At 35.3% G+C, this 12968-nt stretch overlaps 1 protein-coding gene across 1 annotated transcript in view; it reads right to left on the bottom strand.

Moving 5' to 3' along the window:
* The window catches only part of MAGI2 (membrane associated guanylate kinase, WW and PDZ domain containing 2), a 1147386-nt gene that overhangs the window by 126043 nt on the left and 1008375 nt on the right, over positions 1-12968 (bottom strand). Inside the window, 1 exon segment of the mRNA XM_054692500.1 lies at positions 5456-5497. Coding sequence (XP_054548475.1) covers positions 5456-5497 — 42 coding nt within the window.

Below are 12968 nucleotides of genomic sequence, written 5' to 3'. Positions count from 1 at the left end.
TATGACCAGATACATATCTAACCATGGTGTTTTCAATTCAAAGAATAATATAAAACTCAAAGAAGACTAACTAATTGGACCCCAAATCATTAGTCATCCTCTATGAATTGCATTATCGTTCATATTTTAAAGATGGGAGAAGTTAGAAGAATGTAATTTCTGCTAAGTAGTTAGAGTTGGATGGTAAAGTGAAGACGGAAACTTTGCCTTATACTCTATAAGACACAACTGACTTTGACTCAGTTTACTCTGGGTCTATATCATCATATATGAAACCACATATTGGGGTATGTGTTAAACTTGTGGAAGTCTGGAGGCAGGTGGAATAGCTCTACAAAATCATAACAACTACCTGTATTCCTCCCAAGAGAGGCAGAAAGGTAAGGAAAGACAGGAACACGCTAGTTAATATCAATTACTGCGCAAATCTCAAAAGTTGATTATGGTATGACTGCTCACAGAAATCCCTTCTCTAAGGTCATTTTTAAGCTTGGAGAACCCTAAATACTATATACATAAAGTATGTATAAACATGATATGTTTTTGACACTGAAAATGATAGATCTATTGTATGTTTAACCAGAATTTTCCATCTATTCAGAATCTCCCATTTTTGCATTGCCAGTGAGTAGGGTAAGCACTAATTCATCTCTCCAGTGACTTCAGTGCCCATCCATATTGCACGAGGGACTCCAAAAGGAGTTTACAGTGTGAGCCATTCTATTTTCTAAGTAAAGCGCCCCCTCCCCCAAATACTGAAATTATGACAATCTCAGTAATGGAATTTTGAGGTGTGCTAAAGTACAAGGGGGTTGTCTTGTATCATAAAATGATTCCTTAAGTAATTGGAAGACTTTTCCCTAATGAATAAACCAGGTTTCCTTTGTTAAGCTAATTTTATTAAACTCTAAAAAACACTTGAAGAAGGGCATTTATCCTTCTCCCTCTATTCTTTGTGCACATTTTGGTGACAGCATGATCCCTTGATTATTGATCTGACCACTCTGATTTCAAATACATGGTGAAATGTATCAATCATGTCCTCATCACCCTCCATATTTCTGGGCAGAGGCCCCAGCTTCATGGTACAAGAGCAAGTGGAGAGGCAGAGAGAGAAGTGTACTAGCAGATGTGATTTATTTTTTATTTCTTTGTTAATTTTGAGCACAGTCTCAGAGGCTGCAGGGCATGAAAACTTTAGAGAAATAGTCAACTGGAAGAAAAAAGTTTAAATGATAGATGGTGCCTTAAGGCAATAGTATTTTGTAAAGGGAAAATAAGAGCTTTTAAAAAAATAATTTTTCTTGAGTTTCTCTTGCCCCCTTTGAATCTGACTTTAGAAAATAACTAAAATTATATGCACAAAGCTGGGAGATATTACTTTTTTCATCATGATTTGTTAGTGCTCTTGAAAAATTATGATACACCTGATATATTCCCTTAACTGCTTTCCTGGTTTGATGACATGTGGAAATTATTTTATCATATTTTATCTTTCCCACTCTTAGTGCAGGAAAATGAAGCAAAGACAGTCAAGGGCCAACTCTCCCCCTCATTCTGACAGAATTTAACATGTACAAAGGTCTATGGGATGGACTATGGGCTCTTTGGTTGTGTGTGCACTATGCAAAGATGTCTGAGGAGGGGAGCCTACCCTTCTTTTATGGAAACAACAATGTAAACCAATATAAACTCAATGCAACACACACACACACAATCACCACCCCTCTCTTTTGTTGATTTGCAGGTTGTGCACCTTGAGGGCTCTTAGATGAAAGAGACCGGTGGACACCTGGAGGCACTGAGTCACTTTGGATGCCACGCAACCATACCTCCACTGACATCCTGATTTTCTCTCTGTTGTCTTGCTTTCTTGCTTCCTGTGTTCTCTTCTCACTGTCTTTTTCTCAGCTCTTTTTGCAGCACTATTACTGGGACTCTCACAATTGCTTGGTGTAACTCAGGATGAGGCAGTGGTTGTGGAGATACGGATTAAGGAGAGGCAGCAAGCTCTTTGGTGTTCGATGACCAGCTCGGGTCAGTATTGCTACTTCCCTAGAACTTAGGTACCCGTTTGATTGGGCATTATTAAAGGATCTTTAGATAGTGTTCTCAGATGGGGTTTTGCATAACCCTTGTGGCAAATTTCCTGAATGGAATTTGTAAGGCTTGATGAATCCTGGGCTCCCAGTAATATTGAAAAGCCTGCCTGCTTGAAAGTAGAAAATGTTATTGCTGTCAGGACAACCTCCCTCATAATAAAAAGAGCAGAATTGCAGAAGCTGATTTTTATTTTGCACTATAACTCCAGGAAGCTTTCTTTCTATGCTATATGTATTCCAGGTCCAGTTTTGGAAAGATATGGGTTTATATACAGTTCAAGGGAAAAGGATGGGTGACTGAACACAACTGATTAATTTTATGAATGGTTTCAAGCTTCAAAAATGCAAAGAACAGCATTTTTTATGGATTAATTTGGCACATGGGATGCTGCTGTAAACATGTCAATTAAATTTTGGTACTTGAATCTCCTTTCATGTTTTAATTAAAACATAAGTACCATGGGCTTTTAATCACAGCTTGGCACAGAGAATGCATTCAATTTTTTCTGCTGGAAAGCATTATTTTTTTTTTGTTGTTTTTCTTTGTAATGAGATCTAGGAAAGATAGTATGAGCAAGGAATTAGGAATTAAGGTGATCATGAAATATGACCCTTGCCTCTGTATTTCCAATCACTCCAGAAACAGAATTAGTTAAACAGGAATTAAATAGTTTCTACTGCTTAAATGTAATATTACCAGGTAAGTAGAAAATACATACAATTTTCCTTAAGAGAATGCTTTCCTTTTCCCCTTCTTCCTTTGTGAATAGGGCCACTTTCAGCCCTGCCAGAAGTCACTTCCCACTCCTATTTGGTCTTTTTCCTTAGTCTCCAGATGCACTCCGATTTCCCCATCATAAACACTCCCTTGCTCGGCCCATGTTTTTTAGGAAGAGTAGTCTTTAATGGAGCCTTCACTCTCTTATCTTCACTCTCTCATTTCATACTTCATCCTGCCAGCCTGCTTTCTGTTCTCTTGACAAAACTAAACTGGTCTCTCTAAGGTCAGGGATGGCATTCTAATGATTGAGGCAAATGTATTCTCTTCTCTTCTTCTGATGGATTTCTGTGTCTCAGTTAATATGGTTGATGGCATCTTTCACAATTCCTGAGTGTTTTTTGTTCCTAAACAAGGAAACTTTTCCTTCTAGAAATAATTCTGACTTTTGGTTTCTATGATATTGGTCTCTGACTTTGAGTGAGTTGTCTATTCAGAAGCCCTGGCTATGGATTCCACCTTGTTTCTCACTAAAATTCTCCTCTGGCATTAACATAATTATCATTGTCTACCCATAGGTTTTCATTACAGATAGCCTGTAAGAGTTGCTAGGTAAATGTTTCTTGAATTTCATTGTTTGAGGACACTCACCAATTGAGTAGATCTGATAATCCACACCATTATTCCACTATGAAGTTATCGGTTAGTTTCATAATTATTTAGGACTTTCTAATACCATTTTTGCCTCTTGCCTAAATGTCTCATGTGTCTAAAGTTAATAAGATACCTTACAATTATGATAAATATATCTGAGTAAAAAAACAAGACATACAATTTGATAAAAGACATTTTATAAATGTTAGAAATATTTTGGGAGATGTATATATACACATTTTGGATATTCATGGTTTTCTAGAATATTTAATAGCTTATGTGAATGTTACCAAAATATTTGGATTGGTCCTTTTCATAAAAACCTGGATTGTATAGTCATATAATATCCTCAAACTATAATATAAATTTACTCTTTAAGTAATTTTTGGGAGCAATATAAAAATATCATTTTGATACACATCAAAATGTGTATCAAATACACATCAAGGTAATCTAAATAATTAGTTGACTCTTTTTTCCTGTTCTTTTAAACTAAAGTACATTCAGAAGTTGAGATTTTAAAGAAATGTGATTTGCTGTGGCCAGTAAGCTGAGATTTAGAATCTTAAATTAAATCCTGCTTTTATTTTCAACTGTAATTATTGGGTCTCGTGTTCCCACTGGGTATAATATATTCCTAGAAATTAAGAGGATTTTGTAGCCAGTAAGAATGATCATGCTTAAAAAATTTTTAGGCCTAGCTAAACAAATACTTCAGACATTATTTGAGGACAAAATAATAAGCAATATCTTCCATATTTTCTAAATATATAAAAAAAAAAGACACCGAAAGTTACAGAATGAAATGCTCTCAAGCACATATATTCTCTAAGGAATGTTAGAACATGCTGAGATGGATAATGAGCTGTCATCATGGAAACACTCTAGAGATGTGTGCTGTGAGCCCACAGACCTGAAATAGTACTATTATTATGAAACACTCTCTTCTGCAATCATTTCAGTGCAACAGTCTGATCAGCTGTTCAAAGTATTTCCATTACCAATTCAAGGAAAAAAAACCCCAAATCTTTCTTTTCCTCCTTCATTTCCATAATAACATTAGCTATTTAAGCCTAAACTGAATTGCCTTTTTCAGAATTATTAGGTCAAAATTTTTTAAAGTAAAATAATTATTACTAATAGCTGTTAAACTTGGATTTATGATGCTACATTAAAATACCATTAAAATGTAGCATTTCATAATTGGCATGGTTTAAAAAAATAAATTGATATAGGTATTTAATTGATGCAAAATTATTTCATTCTTCATCAACAAATTTTGAAAAAGTTCTTTGGAAATGTGTAAACTGCAAATCTCTTGAGATACCCTAGCTTCTTATTTCTATTTCTCTACTCCACTGTTAGATAATATAAATAAAATGTATGCTACATAAGTTAATGCAAAATTTTTCCAATAGCCACATTTTAAAAAGTGAAAGGAAACTAGTAAAATCAATTTTAATTGTATATTTTATTTAACCTAATATATTCAAATTATTAATGCATTATTATTATATTAATCAATATAACAAGCAAGTAATGAAAGGTTATACTTTCTTTTGTACTAGGTCATTCAAATCTAGTGTGGATTTATACACATCTTACAGCATGTCTGAATTCAGAGTGACCACATTTCAAGAGCCCACCACATATGGCTGAAACTACTGTACTATACAGCAAAGATCTAGTCAGTTCTGGTGAGTTTCTTTGACACCTGGGTTTTAATCTAGTCTTTTATTAAATCATATTATGAAAAAGATCAGTGACTATGACTGTCCTCTTGTCATTTGTTTGTTTTCTTTGCATCCATTTAGGCTCCCCTCGATGCAATTTGCTTGCTACTTTAAATACATGTTTATATGGGTGAATAAAATCCTAGCACCGTGACTAAATACTAATAAACTGATACTACTCAGAAGAATGATTGGTTACAAAATGAGATGTTTCATTCACAAGACTGTGAGTACTGAACAATACTTGCCAGAGGAATCCATTCGAAAACTGGTCCTGGGTGGCACTTGTTCTGGATGGGAAAATGGGGAATTAAAATTGAAATTCACTTAAGGCATATAAAAACTCATCTTTCACTTTCTTTTTTAATTCCTATTATAACTCCCCCTCCCCAGTCTGGTGTTCAATGAATTTCTTTTTCTAAGTTCCATGGAAATTAGAGGACAGATTTACCCTGCTTTATGTATATAGGTATGTCTATAAATATCTTTCTTTCATAGGCATGCAAAATAGAAAAATCTGAATTCTTTTAGATCAGAATGGAAAAAAGTTCACCATTTTCAAATATTATTAGCTATGATTTTCATTATAAGGAATCCAGAATCTGAAGCATACACAGTAAATATAGGTCTTTAAAAATCATTATCATTTATCTAGTCCAGTGTTATCCCACATAAATAAAATGTAAGCTATACAAGCAATTAAAAATTTCTAGTAGCCACTGTGCTGACACATACTGTGTCATCAAATATTGAAGTGGAAGTAGAACATTCAACCAGTACATGTGTGGATTCATGTATACCAGCCCAAATACTTTGATATTTCCCATTATTTAGATAGTTGATGTTATATAGTTGAGATAAATTGGTTTATTTTAGCAATAGAGAGGCTGCATGAGAATTGTGCTACATATAAAAATATATGGAAGTATAAACTGTCTTTAAAATGTAGAAATAGCCCACATTTAGAATTCTAGGACTCAGAAAAACCTACAAACTGTGTCCTGGAAGAACTTAGAGATATTTTATTCTCATGCATTAAAACTTATCAAAAGTAATGAATGGTCCAAAATGACACAGTTTTCCCCAACCCTACATGTTTGAGAAATAGACTTTCAACTGTCTGGAACTGATGAACATGTAAAAAGTGACATAATTAAATTAATTTCCAATTCTACTGCCTTAACATTGTAGAGGGTTTAATACAGTTTCAAGGCTGCAAGGTGTTTAAGTTCTTCCATCCAAAGTTCTTAATTTTGTAGGTGGCAAGATCAAGGGCCAGAAAACTAAATGTCTTACAAAGCTATTTTGGTATACCATTCTACAAGCTTTTCAAGGTCCATTGTAGAAAAAAATTCTAAAAATAATTCTATCTAAATGTCTATTTTATTTTCAGTTTACTAAGAATTAGTAAACTTTCCATAAAGCTCTCTTTCCTTTGTTTTATTTTAATAGCACTACAGTTAAATGCTATGCTCTTTTCTGACTATGCTATAATTTTTTCTAACATCTTCTTCCTATATACTATATATATTTTCCCTGTTCTTTCACAGTTATGTTGAGAGAGAAATTCCTAAACCACACAAGTGGGTTTAACATAAGACAAGCAGAAAACATGTACATAAGCCTCTGGTCAAGAAATGCTTAAAAAAAAAATAGAAGACCTATTTTATGTTAAGCTGAGACACTTCTTGAGAGTGTCAAAGAATATTTTTGCCTCTGTGATGAACTTAATATTAAGTTTCATGTTGCTTGGCTTTTGAATCATGCAAAGAATTTTTCACAGAGATTAAACAATATTAAATCTCAAGTGTATAAATTCACAATGTATGCAGAAAAGAACAATAAATATTCTTGCAAAGAGGAATAAAAGTAAAAATAAACAAATGGGAATATATCAAATTTAAAAGCTTCTGTACAGCAAAATAAACTATCATGAAAACGAAAAGCTACACTATTGAGTAAGAGAAAATACTTGCACATCATATATCTGACCAGGGGCCAATATCCAAGATTTATAAAGAACTCATACAGTTTAACAGCAGAAACAACAAATACAAATAGTTCAGTCAAAAAAATGGGCAGAAGAGCTGAGACATTTCTCCAAAGAAGACATACAGGTGCCCAACATGTACCTAAAGGAGTGTTCATCATCACTTTAGACCAGGGAAAAGCAAATCAAAAGCACAATGAGATGCCATCTCACACCAGTGAGCATGGCCTATACTAAAAGGCCAGAAACGAGTGTGTGCCAGGGTGTGGAGAAAAAGGAATTCTCATACATAGTGGGAACACAGACTGACCCAGTTCCTATGTAAACAAGACAGAAGCTTCTGAAAGTATAAAAATAGATCTGCTCTATGATCCAGCAATGTCACTCTTAGGTAGCTATTCAAAGAATATAAAAAACTTAATTGAAGGATTATAGGCAGTCCTATGTTCATTGAAACACTATTTACAATAGCTAAGTTGTGGAAACAACCTTAGTGCTGAAGGATAGATGAGCGGTTTAAGAAAATATATATATAAATGATGGAATACTACTCAGCTATAAAAACAAGGAACTCTTGCCTTTTATAACAACAAATATCAGATTGTTTCACTCATGTGGAATATAGAGAAACAAAACAAAGGACCAGATATAAGCAAATAAAAAAAATAAAGCCTAAAAATCTAACTGAAAATCAAGCATACTAGAAAGGGGGTGTGTGGGGGGTGGGGAACAAATGGGAGAGGAAGACAATGAAGTTTGGTGGAAGGTTACAGGTGCGCCTTGATGATGGGACTGGTGTGATAACAGACATCCGAAGAGGTATGAATCTCTGACTTATATAAAGTGTTGTAAACCAGTGTTACCTGAATAAAATAAATTTCTTGTGAGAACAACTCTTTGACACATATTACAGTTTAGACTTTAATATTAAATGTAAACTATTTTTAATGTTCAAATTTTAGACCAATTTTAGTGTGGTCATATAAGTTAATAGCTAGTCATACAAATTACTATGCCATATCAAGAGCATTTACAAAGGAGGCAACTTAAGGGATATTAGGTTTAAAAAGCAAAGATTAAGAATAAAGTTTACTAGAACTTCCCCATTTTGAATGTGTAAGATAACAATTTTGTTGCACATATGACATATTATGTATATATAATATGTTGTGCTTTATGAAGCACTGCAAAAAACAGATTTACCATTAAATTAAAAACTTAAATTATGACAAATTCTGTCTTTGTTTATTTCAAATAAAGCACTGACTACACTGTTCAACAGTCACATGAAACAGAAGCCGCATGAGGGGGTGCTGATATACCCTGCCAGCCCTCTGGGTTTGATACTCATTCTCAGCTTTACCCCTTGTAGCTGGTCTTCCCCATTGTGGGCAGGACGATCCTCCCTGCCAGGCAAGCTGTGTTTTCACAGTAGTTTTTCAGCAGAATTAGAATTTTCTAAAACATCCATATTTAGTGTGACTGCTTACGATTATGAATTGAGAAGTAGCCTTTCATCAGAAAGATAGACCTGTATCAGGGAGGAAAGACTGCTGCATTCTAAACACTTCCTCTTGTTGTAAAACTGACATTGTGTATTATTATAATCTCACTAAGACCTACCTGTCATTTAGCAATTACATTCAGTTTACTGTAGCCCTCATGGTCTCATATTTATTCATGAAAAGTACTTTGGGTTACCTTGTCAACTTGTGGTTTGAACAAAATGCTTTGACACACTAAATAACTCTCAAGTAAACGTGAGTTTACTTCTCACGTTTATTCCCTCCCTTCTAGCTCCTACCTGGTTCCAGGAACATTATGCTTTAAACTACAGAAGAAATAACTTTAATCTATTGGATAGGATCTAATTTCTGAAATACATGGAAAATTATATCCCCTCCACTAAGTTTTTTTTATCTTTATTGCTTTGACTGTATCATGGAAACTTTATTAAAAGGAACCTATTGGGAATAGAAATATAATCAAAGTTATTGACTAAGCGATCCTAAATATTATTAAACTTAATTTTCCAAATTAAAATCTAAATATTAATAATGGCAAACACAACTTAACTGTATTTACTGATTTCCTTTATCAATATATACTATAACTACAAAGTGATATAAAATGTAATTTAGAAACTAAAAGGCAATTTTTGTTAGTTACGTTACGATTTTCACAGATCAAATCGTAACATAAATTATACTAAGGATAGTCATAATGGGTTTCCCATAGGAAAGAAGTTCAAAAAATTAACCTTCATAGCACAGTTGAGGACATTTAAGATGATGATGTTATTAAATTTTTCCTAGTCTTTTACAAGGCTAAAGTTACTGGTAAACATGTCTTAATACTTACATATCCTGTTTTGTGTTTCACTAAAAGAGGACAGTGCTCCAGAGAGCATCTGTGGGTGGTACCTTATGGGCACTAGACACCAGCAATGTCCTAGCATGTGAGTTCAGGGCTTGCTCTAACAATGCGCCGACATGAGGATGTTTTGAGGAAGGCAGTGTGGCCTTTCAGGATCACTTGCTAGCTGCCTGCAGCGTGGCTTCCGTGGCTTTCTTGAACTTACTGATGGTTCTGCTTGACTGTATTGGGCATGTTATCACATGGGCAAAGGATATTGGTGACAAGAAGGCTCAAGCAAGACTTGCACAGGCTTCATTGTTCTGGTTCTCTGCTCCCCCTGTGTGGTGCGGCTCCCAGCACCAGGCTCAGGTGCAGAGGTGGATAATAATTTTTACTACCCTATCTTTCCAAGTGGCTCTGCTGTCAGGATGGGAGACAGTGCAAACTATACCTCTTGTTCACTAATAATAACAAGGAAAGAGCAGCAGAAAAAAACAACAGTTTAGAAATGCCACTTCCCATTTGTGATTAGCCATGAATTTTATGTTTGCATTATAATACTAACAATGAAAGAATTCCACAATGAAAGTCGAGCAACAAAAGAGCCGGATAAAAGCCATAGATGTGAAAACCACAGCTGTCTATTTTTGATCGACTATAAATTACAATTTCATTTCAAGTATAGTACTAAGAACAGTTTGCTCCCTCCATTATGCTCTTTGGCTGGCCAGCCGTTACTTTTGATTGCTACCTTTGGTGGAACTCATTGTTTATTATGGGTTAATGCTCCCTAATTTCAGGGAAGAGAAATTGATTATGTGTGAACTCTTATTGAAGACATTTCAGAGGAATTTCTGTTCCGAAGAGGTTATATCATAAAGCACGTTACACCATATGGATCCCTGACACTTTTATGATCTTACATTTGAGTGATGTCTTACTGCAAAGGAGTATGGACATGTTGTACCTCATAAATTGTTTATTTATAATAACCAAGGCTCAATGTGAAGAGGAAAAAAGTTTGGACAACTTTAGTCATAATTTATCCTGGGTTCACACCAACGGACAGAATCATGAAGGAAGGGTTTCAGGGAACAAAAATTTTTTTCTCTATTTCTGTTTTTATCTGCGTGTCTGCTCCTGCTTCAGAGGCTGCAGTGGGAAATATGCCCAAGAAATGAGGACAATAAGACAAACCCTTAGACCAGGTTTGGCTTAAAGAAGAGTGAAGCAACAGGACAGAACCCTCATTCCTAAATCAAGAAGCGCATTAGCATGATCAAAACTTAAATTTGTAAATTTCAAAGTGAGCCATGCTTGTTTCCTTTGGGAAGCACTTTGCCTTGCCTTGCTGGGCAATAAAATGAAGGGCCACAGTAGCTCCCCAGGTGCAGTTTTGTAAGTATAATCTTGCCTTGGGGCAAGAAGGCAGGAGAAAAGAACTCTATTTGGTCTTTCAACTACTGCATGTGGAATCTGGCTTATTCTCTGTGATGAGAGTGAGAACTCTCTGGTATAGGATTTATTTGTATGAAGTCTTGTTACCTATTTTTAATCCTTAACTTGCCATCCTCTAATTGGCACACATGTACAACTTCCTTCACATGGTGGGAGTTTACTGGCAGTGTGATTACCAAATAGGTGACGGCATATGCTTTTTTTCCTCTCACATTAGGGATAAAATACGTATTGGCAAGAAATCAGTCAGATGAATAACTCTAAAGCAATTATTTACTTGTGCAGGTATCAATATTTTGTCCATGGTCTCTACATTTAGACATATGCTTTTCTTGGATGGTAATGATGCCTATTTCTTTAAGAGATTATGTAGTAAAGGGAACCCACTTTATCATTCAAATGAGAACACTGGAGAGTGGAAGGAGAGCTATTAATCATGCCACCAGGACAACAGGGAGCAGGATATTCTCAGGCAAACTGGCGAGTGGTCTCACAGGCAAGGGTCAGCGTGAGCTGCTTCTCATCGGAGCAGAAACACACGGATGAAGCACTGACACAATCACAACCAGAGACGGAAGGGAGGGCAGGTGGGGTGGGGCAGCAGCGAGGTCCTTCCAAAATCGTTATTTTTCAAGATTAGAAATGGTGCACATGGTCCAACAGTGGGCATGTTAGTATACAATTGAGAAAATACAAATTCTTCGTCTTGTGATTGTAAAGAAAATGAAAGTCCTTCTTCCATGAGATTTACGGGAAAAGGACAGAGGAGGGAGAAGTAGAAAACAGCATGATATGCCATTATGCAAAGGTGGATGTTTTCTTCTACTTTCAGTTTTTAAAATTGCAAATAATGGGGACAGCAAGAAGTCAATTATCGAGAGAGGCTATTACACAGAGAGGAAAATCGATGTCTATCTAAAAGTCTTGGTAAAGATGGGAATGGGGAGATTTCTGGTCTTTTCTGGGAATCACTTGTAATGACAGAGGGTCACTGCTTAAATAATTAACATGAAAACCTGGAATCCCCACTGGTCAAAACTTCTTTGGCAGGTTTTTTTTTTTTTTTTTTTTTTTTTTTTTTTTTTTTTTTTGGGCATGGCTTCTCTTTTACGTACATAAGCTTTGAGCTGATGTGGAATTGAAAATTAAGAAAAAAAACTGTTTCACAGAGTTTTCCAATAGAGGCTAATGAGATTTTGGGTAATTAGAAGATACTTAACACATGACATTCTCCTGAATAAATATCAACTTTGCTCATGGAATGAGAAACTATCAATCTAATTGTCTAATTATATTTAAATTATTGTCTATATTTACTGCAAAATTTCACATGCTAAGATACTGATACTATTTGCTATATATGTTTTGGTGTCCCTAATTTCACTGTAAGTTTTGTATGAATAGAAATGATTTCTTGTGAAATCATTTCCGGCAGAGTTCTAGGCACATAATGAGCATTACATACACTCCTGTTCATTGACGTGGAGCCTGGAGGGGCCACTTCTGGGTACTCTGCCTAATGCTCCCTAATCAGAGACATCACCTTAACTTCTGGGTAGAAGAGTCTTCCTTCTCTCTCCCTTCAGTCCTACCTCTTCTATAAGAGGATCTCAAGAAGACAGGGAGGTGTTTCTAGTTTTCCTCTTGTAAGCATGTACCTGTCATGTTCTGTTTCACGTAGCTCTAAGTATCGTACGGTTGTCTTCGTTAGTTTAAAATCACAGCACTTTTCCTCAGGAATACATCTTTATTAAGATGTCCTGTGCATGCACATTAAAATGTCAGCATAATCTAATTATGAGCCAAATGAGGCACAGCAGCGTTTACATCATTTGATAAATTTCTACCATTTGCAGGGGACTGGTGACTTGAATCCAAATATTTTTTGACAGTCTTGATATAACAAACATTCTGTAGCTTTGTACAGCAGAAGCTTGTGGGTGGAAGTATATCCT

Source organism: Talpa occidentalis, unplaced genomic scaffold (assembly GCF_014898055.3).
Source record: "Talpa occidentalis isolate TD23 unplaced genomic scaffold, MPIMG_talOcc4v2.1, whole genome shotgun sequence".
Taxonomy (NCBI): domain Eukaryota; kingdom Metazoa; phylum Chordata; class Mammalia; order Eulipotyphla; family Talpidae; genus Talpa; species Talpa occidentalis.
Note: the sequence above shows the minus strand (reverse complement) of the source record. Positions and strands in the feature narration are given on the sequence as shown.